Raw genomic sequence first — 16,384 nt, forward strand, 5'->3', positions numbered from 1 at the left:
AAACAGACTGGGAGCAGGCAAAAGAGCTGATTCTGCAAGCAGTCTACAATGTCAAAAGGTCCAAGGATAATGTTAGCAGGAAACAAGCTGAGATAAACCAAAAACACATCTAGAAGGTCAGACACAAAGCTGCAGAGATGGAAGACCTGAAACCAGGACACAGTGACTGATTACAGACAGGTGGGAAAGACAGGAAGTCAAACTCAAAACTACAAAATGAAGCAGGTATAACGAAGTAGAGTTCAATGAGCACAAGGTTTTTCAAGGGTTTGAAGGATTTTCTATGTTCCTATCAATGAGAGGAAAAATAGAAGTTGAATATTTTACATAAGTATAGATGTTACAAAAATCAATTATAATCATAACATCCTGAATTACAGGTAGCTAAACGTGTTGAGATGTAAATGGTTTTAGAAAGCTGAACATATGATGAACAGGTACTGTGTTGTTCACAAAAGTCATACAGAAGAAACCATAAACTGGAAAACAACCGTGTCAATTCTGACTCAGCACTCTCAGATAGTTGTGGGGCAATCAAAGCCCCAGGACTTAAAAAAAAAGTAAAACTAGAAGTAAAACTGAGTGCAGAGTTTAAAAATAAAACAGAAAGTGACAAACTGAACAGGCTACTGACTAAACTTTACGACATCTTTATTCTTGCTGTCTGGTAGATACAAAAAAGATAAAAGCCCCAACAATTTTCTGGACTGAATTTAGCCCATTTCTGCTGTAATAACACACAAAAAAAATGAGCGCAGAACATAACATTTACATATAAAAACACAGCATTCACATCAGCACATGAACACCACCAAAGATGGCTTTGGAAGTGGATTACCATATTTTTCAGACTATAAGGCGCATAAAGCAAAACAAGTTCATTTGGACAGATTTTTGAGCACCGTGTACCACAGAAAATCGGTTTGAGGTCAGTAAGCACAACCAGAATTAATATATAAGGCTCACTGTCGATTTTTAAGAAGAAAAAAAAGGATTTTAAGTGAACCTTATAGTCAAAAAATACGGTATATGTGAAAATCGAGTCTTTTACAGAGTCTGTGTGTGTGTGTGTGTGTGTGTGTGTGTGATGGTATTTTAGCAGACTGCTCTTTTTAGAGGTCTCAGACCTGTGTGTTGTCACTGGACAATGTTCACAAAATCCTGCTCCAGGGAAAGATAACACCGAGTGGTGGTGGGGGGGTGGGGGGTGGATACCAATAATAGACTGTTTTTCTCTGAAAGAAAAATGCTTCTGTTCACTTTGTGGAGACTGAGAGGGACAACGGTGGCATAATTTGCTTTGAATATTATATGAAAACATTCAAATGTCACCAGCAAGTCAGCCAGTAAATGACATCTGCTGACTTTAGTAAGTAAAGTCACAAAACTTAAAGAAAAAAGTGAAGCATAAAAGCCGACTGGAGTAGCACTATGTGCTTTTAATGTGCACAAGCGTTCAGAAAGGAAACTCAAGGGGCAGAGTGAAAATCGCGAGTGCGTGTGCGTACTAAAGAAGATTTAAAAGAAATGAGATGTACAAAAGGAAAAAAAAAGATCATCCTACCTCCAGCGATGGCATTTTTTTTGCCCACCGTCACAGTGACAGCAGTGGAGGCAATCAGGATCCTTCCTGCTGATGGAGCAACAGACATTTTAGAATGATTTCAAAATATTTATTCATTACGGTCATAAAGAAAGGAGTTAAACATGCATGAGCATTATAAATGCATGCACAATAAATGTAATTTCCCATATAATTAGTACATATTAGTACTCAGCTGCTCAGAGTGACACAGACTGTTCAGAGGTGACAGAATGTGTTTGAAAACATGAACGACTCAGACTGAGGATATTTAAGCAATTTATGCTCCTCAACTCTGCTTCTATTTGCAGCCTTTAATGCCATCAAGCTGCAGATTCCATTCAGATTAGCATTTAAAGTGTTACATAACGCAGATTAAGAAAGCTAATATATTCATAACCAAAGAACTGCTCGGGTGCATTATGGGAGTTCACATGCTGGGTGTATAGATTTCTGCAAAATCAGAGTATGCTTCAAAATCACTGTGCAGTTAAAACCTTTGATTTGTTAGATGAGCTTTAAATGGCATGGAGGAACAAAAGCTACAAAAATGACTGAAGTTAAAACAGTGGGTCAATAAGGGTTCTAATCCATTTCAACCTAAGACAGAAGAACATTTCTTATATTTAAGCTGCATGCTCTTGGAGAGGAAAAAACAGGAGCCAGGTTAAAGATTGTTTTCAGAGCAAAAAACAAACAAACAAAGGATTTAATATATCTTGAATTCAGGGAAGAGGTAAACTGAAGCCAATTTAAAAGAGGAGGCATGCAACATATAAGTGGCAGTTCTTTACCCTCCTCTTCCTCATCCTCCTCCACCTCTTCGGCACTCATGGTGCCACTATAGTCAGCTTCATAGTCTCTGAATACATCTGAAAACAACACACTACTTTTCTTTTATCATAACCTCAAACATAAAAACTCTTTTTTTTCGAACTTTAATAAAGTTCAAGACAAACGACTTTCACATAAAATCTCAAAAATCAATGATTATTACCTCAACTTCTCATATGTTTAAAGCAATGATGAGATGTTAAAAGTATTTATTGAAAATACAGCAGCTAGTTCACCTAAACCTTCAAACTTTATCTCATTTTTGTGAGAAAGATGTACACACACACCCTGTCCTCTGTTCTGGCAAATGATGTAATAAGATATTTAAAACAAATTTATTTTCATTGTATATAATAATGTACTGTAACTTTTCTCAGCAACAAGAATTTAAAATGCAGTAGCAAAGAAGGCTTAATATTTACATGATCCCTCCGGGACTGGGCTATCTATGAAGTGACGTTATGCTACAGGGTACATACCTGGTATATACAGGGTATTTACGAAGACTATTATGAAGTGACTTGTTAGCAGGTACAAACCTGTTAGTTACCTGCAATATGCCCAGTACATACCTGATATATATTCTGTAAGTATGTACCTACGGTGATCCGGCTGTACTATGAAGTTAACTTGTTTCCTTGTACTTGCAGGATGTACACCTGGTGCAACCCAGGTACATTTGGGTCTGAGTCCCAATCCCTGCATCCTGAAAATGTGTCCTTGAGCAAGAAACAATGCCCCCACTGCCCATAAATATGCTCATAGGTGTATGAGTGAGAATAAAATAAATGCCAAGTATGTGCATGAATGAATAAATCTCTAAAGAGCTTTGCAGAACCTGGAGAGGGTAAAAAGGTGCTTTATGAGTTGCACCAGTTATCTGTTACGAGCTCGGTTCCTACCTGAACACATCAAGTACATACCCCAGTACATACCCAGTAAGTGCCAGGTACCAATGGGGAGCAGGCTGTATTATGAAGAGGACCCGTTTCCATGTACTAGCAGGTTATAAAAATAGTACCAGATACATATGTGGTACAGGTTTTTCTGTATTTTGAGGCTGTAAACCCAATATGTATATATTCCTGAAAAGTACTGGGTTGTATTATATATTGCTGCCTAAAAGGCATTTTAAAACTGAAAACAATATATCGCAGCTTCATGGTTGCTTGATTGCACTTTAGCTTTTATTTTTAATTTAACTTCAGCTTAATGCTCCATCTTAACTCTACAAATAAACTTTAAACAAACTATAAATAAAGATGGGGTTAGTATGATGAGATGGTCGCCATGGTGATTTTAATTAATGATTTATCTAAACAGATATAAACTTTTAAATTATGAAAATATTGCTATATAACAAATTAAATACTTTTTTGTTGATGCAAATTATATAAACACACAAGGAGTAAGGACCCAAACTGTAGATAGCCCTGAATATTGACTCAATTTGCTAAACGTCACTAAAATAATAACTTAACACCATAGTGTGGTGACTGTCATTTAAAAATAAATGTATATGTTTGATCGTCAAGAAAGGGTAAGCCCCTCTACCTCTCGTGTCCTGTCTGGGCATGTAGTACAAAAACTGTCCAGCTGGGAACTCAGCTGCTCTGCGGTACCACACTGGGAAATGATCCAGTGTGAACATATTCTCCTTGTCTGTGGAGGTCAGGAAAGACCTGGTGAGACACAGAAATAACCGTAAAGAAGCGCCGAGAACAAATAAAAAGGAGATAAAGTGACTTTTGTATTTTGATCAGCTGTTCTGTTGAATATGTTCTCACTACATTACAGCATGGTTAGGATAATTCAGCATTTTTGTTTGAAGTTTTTATACAAATGTATAAAAACGATAGCTTAAAAAGATATCCAGTGGTGCATCTGTCTTACCGTATTTTTCGGACTATAAGGTCCATTAAGCGAAACAAAACAGACAGATAAGTCAAACTTTATCCAACACATTCACAATAACCACATAAAATTGGTTCAAGGTCAGTAATCACAACCAGAATTAATATATAAGGCGCACCTGAGTATAAGGCTCACTATCAATTTTTGAGAAAATTAAAGGATTTTAAGTGCACCTTATAGTCCGAAAAATACAGTAAATTGTGCTCACTGCGTTTTTTTACTGTCAGCTGTGTAGATTGTGCCAGGGTGAATGTATATTCACTGTTTGAAAAAAGTAAAATTCCTAACACTTGCAGCATCATTAGCAGTATTTGTGTCAGACACAGAACTGGAGCAAACAGACGTGAGAAACGATTTAAAAAGTTTGACGTAAAATGTGGACACAGTCTATTCTTGTGTGTGATGTTTGTAAAGCTGTCACAACAGGGATCAAGTTCAGCTGGACTTTTACTTATAAGAGGACAGAAAATATGTCAACACTCATTTTTTATTTTATTTTTTTAGTTAGTTTTTGACATACAGTACAATTAAATTAATGTGACGGTTTCTGATTTAAAATGCAGTTTTAATACTTACTTTCCAACTCTTTTCTCAATACCAGCGTACTTCACGGCTCTCATCAAGCCTGAACGGGTCCCCAAAAAAGCGGTCTCAATACCATCATGCATACTGGGAAAAGGCAAAAAACATGAGGCAGAATACAATGACAAAAGAAAATAATAATGTAGATAAAATAGATTATCAAGTAAGAAATTGTATACTGAACAAGAGGATTTGTGTGTTCTTGTTCACCCAGATGTGTTGAGCATCAGGGCGGTCCAGTAAGCTTCCATTGGCGCAGTAACCACAGCATCAAAGAGAGCTTGTTGCAGCAGCAACTCATCACCTTGAAAAAAACAACAACATAAAAGTGACAAATCATTAAGACAAAAATAGAGAAATTACATTTTCTGCAAAAACGCAGTGATGCTGAACGATGACTGACTTTACTGAGAAATATGAACATGAGCTGTTAAAGCTAAATGAACGAAACGCTAATTAAAAGCTAAAAGGAGTTTAAAGTTACCGGTAGCTCGAAGTTAAAAGAAGAAAAACTAGATAAAAGACAAAAGTAGCAAAATATTTTGTTAAAAGCAGCCAAATGATAGCTAAAAACTAGAAGCAAAACACTAGCAGTCATAGCTATTTATACATATCCTTAAGTGTATATTTATTCTAATTCCCTTCCTGGTTTAGGCTTTATTTTTCTGTCTTTTGGGATTAGATTTTTGTGTTTGAGTTCTGTTACTGGCTTTTTTGTCAGTTTAGCTCTTTATGCATTTGTGTTTTTGTACTTCATAGTTATGTTTATTTTGGTATACTTGTGTAGGCCTTGTTCTGTTTCCCAGTGTTCCTCATGCCATTTCTCATTTACTTCCTTTAGCTTCCTCCGTGTTTTTCCAGTTAGTCTGCCACTCTCACCTGTCCCCAACCAGGTGTTTCCACTTTCCTTTTACTTATGCTCTTTCTTTATATTTTGTCTGCCACCACCACGTCAGCAGTTCACTGAATTGCTTTCATACCGCAAAGTTTGTGTTTTTTGTATTTTCTGTGTTTATCATCTAAATATCTTGTAAGTTTAGTTTTGCTGCCATGACAGACGGTTTTTTTTTTTTTTAATAAATAGTACTGGAGCTCCTTGTCTGCTTTTGGTGTTCCGACATTTTCACAAACTCAACACTAGCTAAAAGTTAAAAATAGCAAAGTGCTCCCTAAAAATAGCACAATGCTAGCAAAGAGTAGCAAAACATTAGCTAAAAGTGTCTAGCTTGTAAAAAATATCAAAATGCCGACCAGAAGGTGAAAGTAGAAAAAGGCTTACAAAAAGATAAAATTATCAAAAGTCTAGCTCAAAGCTTCAAAACGCTATCAAAGTCTGATTAGAAGCTAGAAGTAGCTAAAGGCCTAATAAGTGAGTAAAGTTTAGGTAAATGATCAAAGTATCAAAAGATAGAACAATAGCTGAAAGCTAAAAGTAGAAGAATGGTTGCTGGAAGGTAAAAGTATAAGAAGACAAAAACACGTGACTAAATAAAATCAGAAATCTGTTTTTGAAAGAGCTGCGGAAAGAATGTATTTCTGAGGAAAACAATTCTAAGTAGTTAGAATGCAAAACAAACTAAACAAATGTGAAAAACAACAGTGTGAATACTGAATCAAAAAACAAAAACATATGCTGAGACAAATAAAAACTGATTTTGTTTTCATTTGCATGGGAACATGGTGGATTTTCTTTGAATGTCCAGAGTTGAAAAGTGATTTAATATTTAGCCGGAGCTTACATTTCAGATTTGCTTCTTTGCCTGTGAGGTATTTCACAATCGCCTGCAGCTGGGAGAGTTTATGATGAGCTGGGTTGAGATCGGTTTCACAGTAGGTCCTGAAAAATGCAAATAAAATGCAGAATTTAAGTATTTTGTGTAAATGTACAAGTGATACACTAAAACAACTGTAGTACAGAGTGTAAGAAAAACTCACCACTCATTGGCTATGTTCAGATCTGGAGTCAATAAGTCGTGAAGACCTGAAGAACAAGAAAAAAAAAACATCAGTAAAGAGTTTGTGATGCTGAAACGAAACCAATAAAAAAAACACAACTTACCTTCCTCAACTGAGACATTTCCTGTGAAGATATACTGTCCATATCCCCTGCTTAACACGATTCCTAAACTATTAAAAAATAAAGAATATTTACTTCCTAATAATAAAAAACTGTTGGAACTTTACAGAATGTTCACATTAACCAAACATTACTTAAATAATTATTATGTTTTGGCAAAAACCTATTTTATTTTTAGGCAATTTTGGTAAATGTTGCTACAAGCAGTCAGACAAACCTGAACGGTGTCTCGTTGATAACAGTGTAAAAGTAATCATTTCTCAAAAAGATCACTCTTCTCTGTAAGAAACAGAAAAGACAAGCAAAGATCAGGAAAGCGACTGGAAGGCGTTTTAGTTGAGAGAAAATGGAAGAGAGACAACAAAAACAGACAACAGGAAAAAAATGACAAAAACAAGTGCTCTAATATTTTGGTAACAACTCACTCCTTTATCCACTGAAGATCTGACGTCTAAGAACATTGTTCCAGTTTGTCCTTTGACCATAGCAGTCCTCAGCTACAAACATGACACCATTCTGAGTAAGTACTGTTCCATACACTGACAATGAAAACAGGACAGCAATGTGTGTGCTCACTTTTTCCTCAGTGTCTTCCCATTCCACTTCTGCCAGATCAACACTGTTGTAGTTGGGTTTGGGTTTGAGCTTCTGTCCTTCTTTATACTGCAACACACAAACCAACAACACAAACCCAAAGCAGACCTAAATCATTGGATATTCTCTCAGCGGCAGGTTTCGTCCAATGTGAGCAACAAATAAACTGTATTGTATGTACCAGAGGTCGAAGTTCTGGATGAGACAGGATGTAGCCATTATTGGTGATGAGAAAGGCGTAACCATGGATACCAAGCTAGAAGGACAGAGAAGTGAAGAACATCTAACATGTACATTTCATCGCAACTTAAAGCGCCTGTGACATGCATTTCCTACAAATACAAAAAGTAGAAGAAGACATCTTAATATTTAAGAAATTAGACATAATATACATTTTGTCTCATAACTGGTGTCTGAACTTGACACGACCAAAATGAAAGAGGAAGTGACATCAAAGTGGAACTCCCTGGTCCTTGTTGATTGAAACAATAGTATTTGAACTTGGACTTACTCTCTGATAATGACTCAAAATATTCTAAAGAAACATTCGATTATTCTCTACTGTCTGTGTTGTTAGCCACTGTAGCAATGCGTTGTTTACAATTAAATTTTTGCAATACATTATTAATGTTATCTTTGCAAAAAGGCATTCATATTTATTACAATAATTGGATGTCACAGACACTTTAATGCCTTGTGTTTGTCACAGTCCAAACTGAGTTTATAAACTGACAAGCCACAACTTTGAAACCACTCACTACTGGAGGATACAGCATATCAGTGAACTCTGACACAAATTAATAACTCTAAAGGAACCACTTGAACACTACTGTTAACCTGGTCCCAACTCTCCAGGCTTATTTGTTCTAATACAAAATATAACAGATGACTTTTATGACTGATCAGTGTAAGTCGTTGAGGCTTTACCTTGTATCTTGTTGCTAATCTCATCAGTTCTCTCAAGGCTACGTCTGTTCCTACCACTCCGAGCAAGATCCCATGGGATAACTAGTGACAGAGTAACAGAGTTCAGAGCAGTGAGTTATACATATGCAAGTTTTATTTCATAGTGGTTTCATTTTAACCCCAGATTGCTCATTTAACTTAAAAACGAAGCACTGCATTTTAAAGAGTTCAGATGTTGTATAAAATTAACATGAAAAGTGTTTTGTTTTTTTAAAGTACAACACATTTCTACCCCACTAAATTGAAAACAGCAAAGAACAAAAACATTGGTGTTGTAACCGGGAATTTTATTTTATTTTTTATGCATTTTGAGGGTATTTTGATAACATTTTGAAGTTGATGCATGAATATATTATCCCAAATCCTCTCTCAGCATCTTGTAGATTGGGGTCTCTATTGTTTAATAGTTACTTAAACATTTAAACAATAGTTTTAGGTGGAAATACAGGCAGGCTAATAAGAAACAATTATGATTTTTAATTAAAAAAACAGGCAAAGTTGTACTGTTAAAAAAAAAATGATCTAGCTTTTTTTTTAATAGAGTGGCAAATATTGAGAAGAAAAGTACTTTTTGAGGCATTTTGGGCTCAAATACACAGGTTAAAAAAAAAAAATCTAACTTACAGTTTCTTCCTTTTTACTGAACACTGGCATGGCTACTGAAGTCATCAGGAGCAAACTCTGTGCCTGTGTGTTGAACAGCTGAACCAGAGACATGCCAAAAATGCACAAAAATACAAATATAGGTGACTAAAACAAGTGGAAAAAGTACATTAAAAACGGCAAAAACATAATTATTCTAAAATAAGCCTACTTCAGTGTTAAGCAGTATGATTCTGAACATTGATATATGAGAAATAAGAACTTTAGGATGTTTTCTGTTAAAACTAAGAAAATCAACACAACTAACTCCAGCTATAAGACAAGCTAAAGGCGACATGCTACATGACATGCTATGTTGGAGAAAAACTACTGAAGGCTACTAAACGTCATCAGGTTTTACCTGTAAATAAAATGCTAATCAATATTTTGGAGTTAGTCAATTGTTTATTCTAGCTTAAGCTCCAAATAAAGGTTACCTCTTCTTTATTGGGAAGCTAATAGTTGAGATGAAAGGAAGGAAAAACAAATATATGGTATAAATCATGAATGAAAAAAGACAATGGGACAAAAGGCAAACAGATGAGCTTGTAACTACAGAAGAAACTACGAAAAGTTAGAAACTTTAATCCTATGTTTCTAATTACAATTCACATAATTTATGTGTATTAACACTTTAAACAAATGCTTTTAACTGTTTAAGAAGTGGGGAATCTTGAATCTGAGTAGAAACGTGGACAGATGGTGGAAGCAGCTGTGTCTCTCCCGCATGAAAATATGAGTTCTAATCAGAACAGTAGCACAAATGTTGGACCATTTAAATAGTTTAATTAATATAAACTCCCCTCAAACAATCAAATGACTGAAGCTTCACATGATACTGAAGCATGGAAAGTGACTGACCACACTGTCCATATAGGCCTCTGTCCAGATGATATCATGGTCATGGTTGATCACCATCGGTCGGCTTAGGACATGGAGGTACTCCATAACATTTTCCTGAACATCTGCCAGTGTAGATACATGTGTGTAGTAGCCTGAAAGACATACGGTTACATTCAGCAATATAATCTGAAAATTATGTTTTCTACTTAATTTGGTAAAAGTAATTGATTAATAGTTCTCACATTTTGTGTGTAAAAGATACTAAATTGTTGAAAAATAGTTACAGTAGTCCCTCGCTATTTCATGGTTCGATTTTTTTGCAAACTCGCTCTTTCGTGGTTTTTCAAAGTAAGATTGAATACGAAAAAAAAAATTGTACACCACGATTGTCAACTTTAATATTACTCACATGATTGGAACAGTACGGGATACCGTAGAGTAAAAAGTTAACAAAAAAAATAAAATACTTCAGACAGGTGCCGCCATTTTGTAGTTTTCTCTCAATAAGCCTAAACTGTATTGTCACTCATAATGACTACATTTCCCAGAAGCCAACAGTGCTCCACCCAGAAGCCCCAGTGCCTTCTGCTGAAATAAGTAGAGCAAAAGTTTTGATCTGATTGGAAAAAGTTCGGTCTATTACAGTGACTTAGGCGACCAGCAGATACAGAGAGCCACACAGAACACACTGAGAAGAGGACCAGAACCGGAGCAGAACCAGACCCCCAGACCCATTGGCAAACCTGAGAGCTACTAGCCGGCCCACGAGGACTTCTGAGCAGGGGACGTGCCGCCGTATGTCCAGAGCTCACCGGGACTTTTATCATCTCTATCAGATCGCTCAATCAGACCACCGGTCCTGCGCCGGCCACCCGAAGGTCTGGACACCCCCCTCAAAAAAAATTTGCTTCGGTGCTCAAGAGCTGCACAGAACTGGAGAAGAGCCCAAGCAGAACCAGACCTCCAGACCCATTGGTGAATCTGAGCTAGTAGCCGGCCCACGAGGACTTCTGAGTGAGGGACGCGCCGCCGTAGGTCCGGCGCTCCTTCCGGAGCCCACCACCACTACCCTGAGCCAGAGAGCCAACCAGAACCGGCAGGGTAGGTCCACCAAAACGGAACAAGTCAGAGTGGAACCGAGCCGCTGATGTTCTGCCAAGCTGGTAAGTAAAATTTAGTAGCTTCATATACGTATGTTGTTAAAATTAGTAGGTTTAAGAGTTTAGAACATTACAAGAGTGGGGGAGGGTTTCTAAAGCCTTAAATACATATATAAATTCAAAAATAAATATAACCCCATTACTTTGATGATTTTTATTTAATGTGGTGGGGGGTGGGGGTGTCCAGAATGTTACCTCCGCAATAAACAAGGGACTACCGTACACTGTTTTAGAAACAAGCAGAGAAACTACTCGGAGGCAAAAAGCTGCTGAACTACTGTGAGATATAAATGTTTGAATATGTGTAGATTTTAATTTGCAACTTATTAAAGAGTGTCAAAACAATCACTAAATAAACCTGCTCACAGAACAGAAACAGAAACTTTGTATGAAAAACTTTTAGTGGAAGTTTGGGCTAAAATACAACTTATCTGTTTCTTCTATGTAGGAAACGTCAGACACACATGATCTTTCTGTCAGAGGAGGATGCTGTATTTTTTCTAATTATAAGAATTTATTAATCACAGCTTTTATTTGCTTAGAGCAGGATACAGCGATTGCTTTCTGATCTGAGCTGCTGCACGAGACCATGCAAGTCACAAGAGGGCAGCAGCTGATGTCACTTTACACTGCATCACGTTGCAGCATCTCTCATCTCACTTAGGGCAGGAAAATACTCTTATTTAAAGTCATTGTTGCTCTTTTTATCACATCCACAAAGCTGTTTCCTTCCTAGATTAGTGATGTTTAATTATTTGAAAACGTAAAAAGAAAAAAGCAACAAAAATAGAAGGATATACCCTTGTTGTTGCACGCAATCCATTTGACATTTTCAGCAAATGTCATCTCACGTCCGATGAGATATGTGAACACCCGAACCTGGACACAGTTAAGAAGTGTTTGTTGTGACAAGCTAAATACTCAGAACAGCGTGATTAAACATGATGCTAACGACTGCATTTGTTCAGATTTGTGTTTTGTTTCCTGTGTCCATTGTACCCGTCGTTCTGGCCAGTTAAACTCTTCAAAAACATCCTTGAAGTCCTCCATGGCACCGTCAGTAACCAGCATGATGACCTGGTTACACAGACTGCCCTGTCCCAGTGTAGCAGCCTGAACACACCATGCACCAACTTAGTGTTTGCTCAGATAAATAAACATATTTTCAAATTCTGTGCAATCAGAAAGTGCAAGTTTGCTCATAACATTGGGGAAAAGAGGGGACAAACCTCGTTAAGGACCTTGAAAGATTCTTTCATTGCATTTTTCACTTTGCCCTCTCCTTTGACATGAATTTCATCCACCAAAAGCTTAAAGTGCTGGAGACACACAGATAAATAATCACACATTATAACAGAACTCACCCTCTTGGTCAAATCAGGTGAATTGGTCCTTGAAAAAAAAAATAGGGAATTAAAAAACACAAGGTAAGAAAGAGATTATCCCCTTCTCTCTGGCACACTGACCAAAAAAAGGAACGTTACAACAACACAAGGAGGTAATCTGGATTAATTAACACATGCACACACACAAACACACAATGAAGTGTGGCCACCTTGTTGTGGATTTTATTGCTAATGTCTGTATCATTTAATATATTTTAAACATGTTGTAAATATGATTTAAACTAGAAGGTGAGCAAAGTAACTGCATCTAATGTATTTCAAATTATCCTATTTTGAGAAGTATTCTGTATTTTTGCATATTTGCTTTGTGGTTCAGTTCTGACAAATGTATTAAACATTCTGGAAATCTATAGTATAACACATCTAACCTGCAGCTCCTGGTCAAGAATATGTTTGCACATCTGGTTAAAATGCAATAAGTAAACTGGAAATATTTAATTGATTAAAGTATCAACTGGTCTCTCAGAGGTTTGGAAAGAAATATACTGATTATATAATTCTTAAATAGTTTATTAGAAAGTTAGAAGCAAAGGTGTTCATACTTGAGGTTACATACAGTAAATGTGCCAACATCTGGATTCATTTATAATCAATCAACCTTTATTTATACAGGTAAATCCCATTGAGCCTCGAGGACTCATTTACAAGAGAGACCTGATTTCAACAAAGAAAGATGACAACAATGGACAACAGCAACAACAATAAGCAGTTATAAAAACTCATACTACAGTTGTTTTTTTTTTTTTTTTTTTTTAACAAATAGGATGTAATGTTCTCCTGCAGCCTGCCCTTTTTAACCCTTGAACCAATCAAATTTCTGCTTGAGGGTCACATGATTTGCCAGTAATGATGAGCTTAAAAACAGTCAGCGACCTCACCTGATCTGCACAGATGTGGAGGGGATTGAAAGTGGGACATACATTCAACCAACACACACACAGAGGCTGAGCAGACTGAGCAGGTGTGGAGATATAAAAATAAAAAAGCAAACGAAGAGGAGGAAAAAGGATGCAGCAATTAAAAATATATATATACTGATGCTGTACTGTATATTCAAACAAGGAAGACTGATGCTCAATGTGTGTATTCATAATAAAAAAGTGACTTGAGAGTGAGAAAGAAAAGACGTTTTATGGACAGAGCAGGTTCAGATGATGATGAGGAGGTAAAAGATGAAGGTGAAGTGGATGTAGAAAAGTGAAGACCACAGATGTATAATAATTGTAATATATATAACTACTGTAATTTCTGTTCAATATTATGCTATAATATAGATTTCAGTTTAATATTATCCAGACAAACTCACACACACACACACACACACACACACACAAACACACACACATATACATATATACATATACATACATATATACATATACATACATATATACATATACATACATATATACATATACATATACATACATATATACATATATATACACGTATATATATATACATATCTATATATATCTATACATATCTATATATATATATACATATATATATATATATATATATATATATATATATATATATACATATATATATATACATATATATATATGCTACCAAAGTTTTACCATATTAATCTGTAATCAAAAATGCAACTAAGACTTTGATAACACACTTTCACTGTCATGTCTTAACCAACACTTATAGTCAAAATGGGTCAGCAAAGGCTAATTGTATTAATCAGCTGTGAGCCTGTGTATGTCTGGCTGTGTGTGTGTGTGTGGGTGTTACCTCTCTGTTATCCAGATCAGCTTGGACTAGAATGCCTTGGAAACAGGGCTCCAGGTAACGAACATAATCACTGTACTAGAGAGAAAAAAGAAAATGTGTGAGCAAACTCAACAAATCATCTGGTCAAGAATTAAAATTGCATTTATAACAGGATATTTATCTGAATGATTCAACTCCAAACAATATCTGATTCTGTGGCAAAATGAGGAACAGTGAGCTTCTGAAGTTGAAAAATAATTCATTATTCTGTAAAGATGCTTTAAATGATGTAAAGATGTTTTCATGTCCTGCATAATATTTGTGCAAAAAGAAATAATAACTTGAACAGAAAATGTTCATTGGTTTCACACTGAATGCAAAAATATTTTGAGGAAATAAAATGTTGAGCTTTATAGTTACTAAAAGAAATGGAGTGCACCTAACTTTTAGTTTCTAAATGAGCGCATGCTTTCTGTTTTTAATATTTCAAGTAGGAGTTAATTCTTTATTTTATGAAATTATATGCATACTTACAGCGATGATGTTGACAAAGTCATTTTCTCCCAATGTGTCTAGGATGGTATTAATGGTGTGTTTGGCTATCGTCAGTCTGAGGCCCTTCATGCTGCCACTGACATCTACTACGATGATCACATCTTTAGGAGAAGTGGCTGCCTGTATATACCTGAAAAGAGATAAATTTACATTTAGAAAGCAGGAGCATCTTTTCCACCAGGCGTGAACACAATGTGCCTTATTTTCCCTGTAGTCTAGGGGCAGACAAAGTGTCAAGCTTTATCCTTTTATTTGTTCCTCTGTTCTTCTGTTCCTGCTTCCTATCATCTCTTTATTATCATCCCCTGGCTTTCTAAGCTCATTAGCATAAATGGGATTTCCCTGCAGCAGCTGTGATCAGAAGCTTTCAGGATCTTAACTGGTTAGCTTCTTAATTTCCACTTTCCAAGGCAACAGTGTCTGTCTGAAAACCACACAGAGTTTCTGGAACCTGTTTTAACATAATTTATGATTTAAAATTACAACATACCAGCAGCGTTAAGCACTGTAAGTCCATATATACCCATTGGATGATAATCAAAATAGGGAAAATGCTTATTTAACTCTTTAATAACTACCCCACCATGACAAACTATGAAAAAAAATGTTTTTCTTCATTTCTTATTTCCTTGGGTGACTGATGACAACAATCAATGATTTTTTTTAAAATAACATAACACTTTAGTGTCCTTCTTGTGAAACTTGCTAAAAATATGAAATTATACTGTAATTGACAACTTCTACCAGAGCTAGTTGTATAAGTACACTAGCTAGTATTATTTCATTAAAATAGTACTGAGATGAGTTCTATCTTATCTTATTTCTACGTTTTTCTCTATTTTAATCATAGTAACTTACCGGTAGTTAAACTTATAAAGCAAGAAAAGTAAGGAGTAGGAAAATTCCTTCAGCATATTCATGATGTGCTAACACTTAAAGAGTCATATTTACAGAAATAAATAAACTAGATGGTTTGAGTAAGTTGATTTTATAGCAAGCCACAATTTTTAATTACATTAGCTTATTTGCTACCTATACCATGAACTGACAAATCAACCATTTGGTCAAGCACATTTAAAAAAAAAAAAATCAAAAATAATTGGAGTTTTTGTGCTGCATCAAGCGTCATAATTCTATTTAAGACCTTTATCGCCAAAATATGTAAAAATAAGTATTCATACCTTTCAAAATTTACACGAAAACAGTCATGATGACATGCTCACAGACATACTGTGTCTATGGGAAAAATAACCTACCACTGACTGTCAGATCGCCATCTGGTGGATCTTTTTTAAAATTACATACTATAACCAAATGGTACAGATGGCTCAATCAGTTTGAGTTATGATAGGCACTCCATTCATTTAAATTTAGTTACTCAAAATGTGGTCCACTATTTGGTTGACCAGGCAGTCAAATTATTTGTTTGATCACAAGAGCTGTTGTAGATAGGCAGATGTGGCTGAGTGGTTAGGGCAGTCGTCCTCCAATGCAAGAGTTG

General features: G+C 35.8%; 1 protein-coding gene across 1 annotated transcript in view; it reads right to left on the bottom strand.

The window, feature by feature from the left end:
• The window catches only part of cacna2d4a (calcium channel, voltage-dependent, alpha 2/delta subunit 4a), a 104,758-nt gene that overhangs the window by 74,932 nt on the left and 13,442 nt on the right, over positions 1-16,384 (bottom strand). The window contains exons 9-28 of the mRNA XM_037695881.1: positions 14,863-15,013; positions 14,350-14,424; positions 12,424-12,513; positions 12,194-12,307; positions 11,995-12,073; positions 10,053-10,186; positions 9,174-9,251; positions 8,511-8,591; positions 7,765-7,839; positions 7,566-7,652; positions 7,415-7,486; positions 7,207-7,268; positions 6,972-7,039; positions 6,848-6,893; positions 6,652-6,749; positions 5,123-5,216; positions 4,907-4,999; positions 3,971-4,098; positions 2,374-2,454; positions 1,565-1,666 (exon numbers count right to left, since the gene is read on the bottom strand). Coding sequence (XP_037551809.1) covers positions 1,565-1,666; positions 2,374-2,454; positions 3,971-4,098; positions 4,907-4,999; positions 5,123-5,216; positions 6,652-6,749; positions 6,848-6,893; positions 6,972-7,039; positions 7,207-7,268; positions 7,415-7,486; positions 7,566-7,652; positions 7,765-7,839; positions 8,511-8,591; positions 9,174-9,251; positions 10,053-10,186; positions 11,995-12,073; positions 12,194-12,307; positions 12,424-12,513; positions 14,350-14,424; positions 14,863-15,013 — 1,808 coding nt within the window. The remainder of the gene's footprint in view (positions 1-1,564; positions 1,667-2,373; positions 2,455-3,970; positions 4,099-4,906; positions 5,000-5,122; positions 5,217-6,651; positions 6,750-6,847; positions 6,894-6,971; positions 7,040-7,206; positions 7,269-7,414; positions 7,487-7,565; positions 7,653-7,764; positions 7,840-8,510; positions 8,592-9,173; positions 9,252-10,052; positions 10,187-11,994; positions 12,074-12,193; positions 12,308-12,423; positions 12,514-14,349; positions 14,425-14,862; positions 15,014-16,384) is intronic.

This window comes from Nematolebias whitei, chromosome 22, assembly GCF_014905685.2.
Source record: "Nematolebias whitei isolate Nwh7 chromosome 22, NemWhi1, whole genome shotgun sequence".
NCBI classification, from domain to species: domain Eukaryota; kingdom Metazoa; phylum Chordata; class Actinopteri; order Cyprinodontiformes; family Rivulidae; genus Nematolebias; species Nematolebias whitei.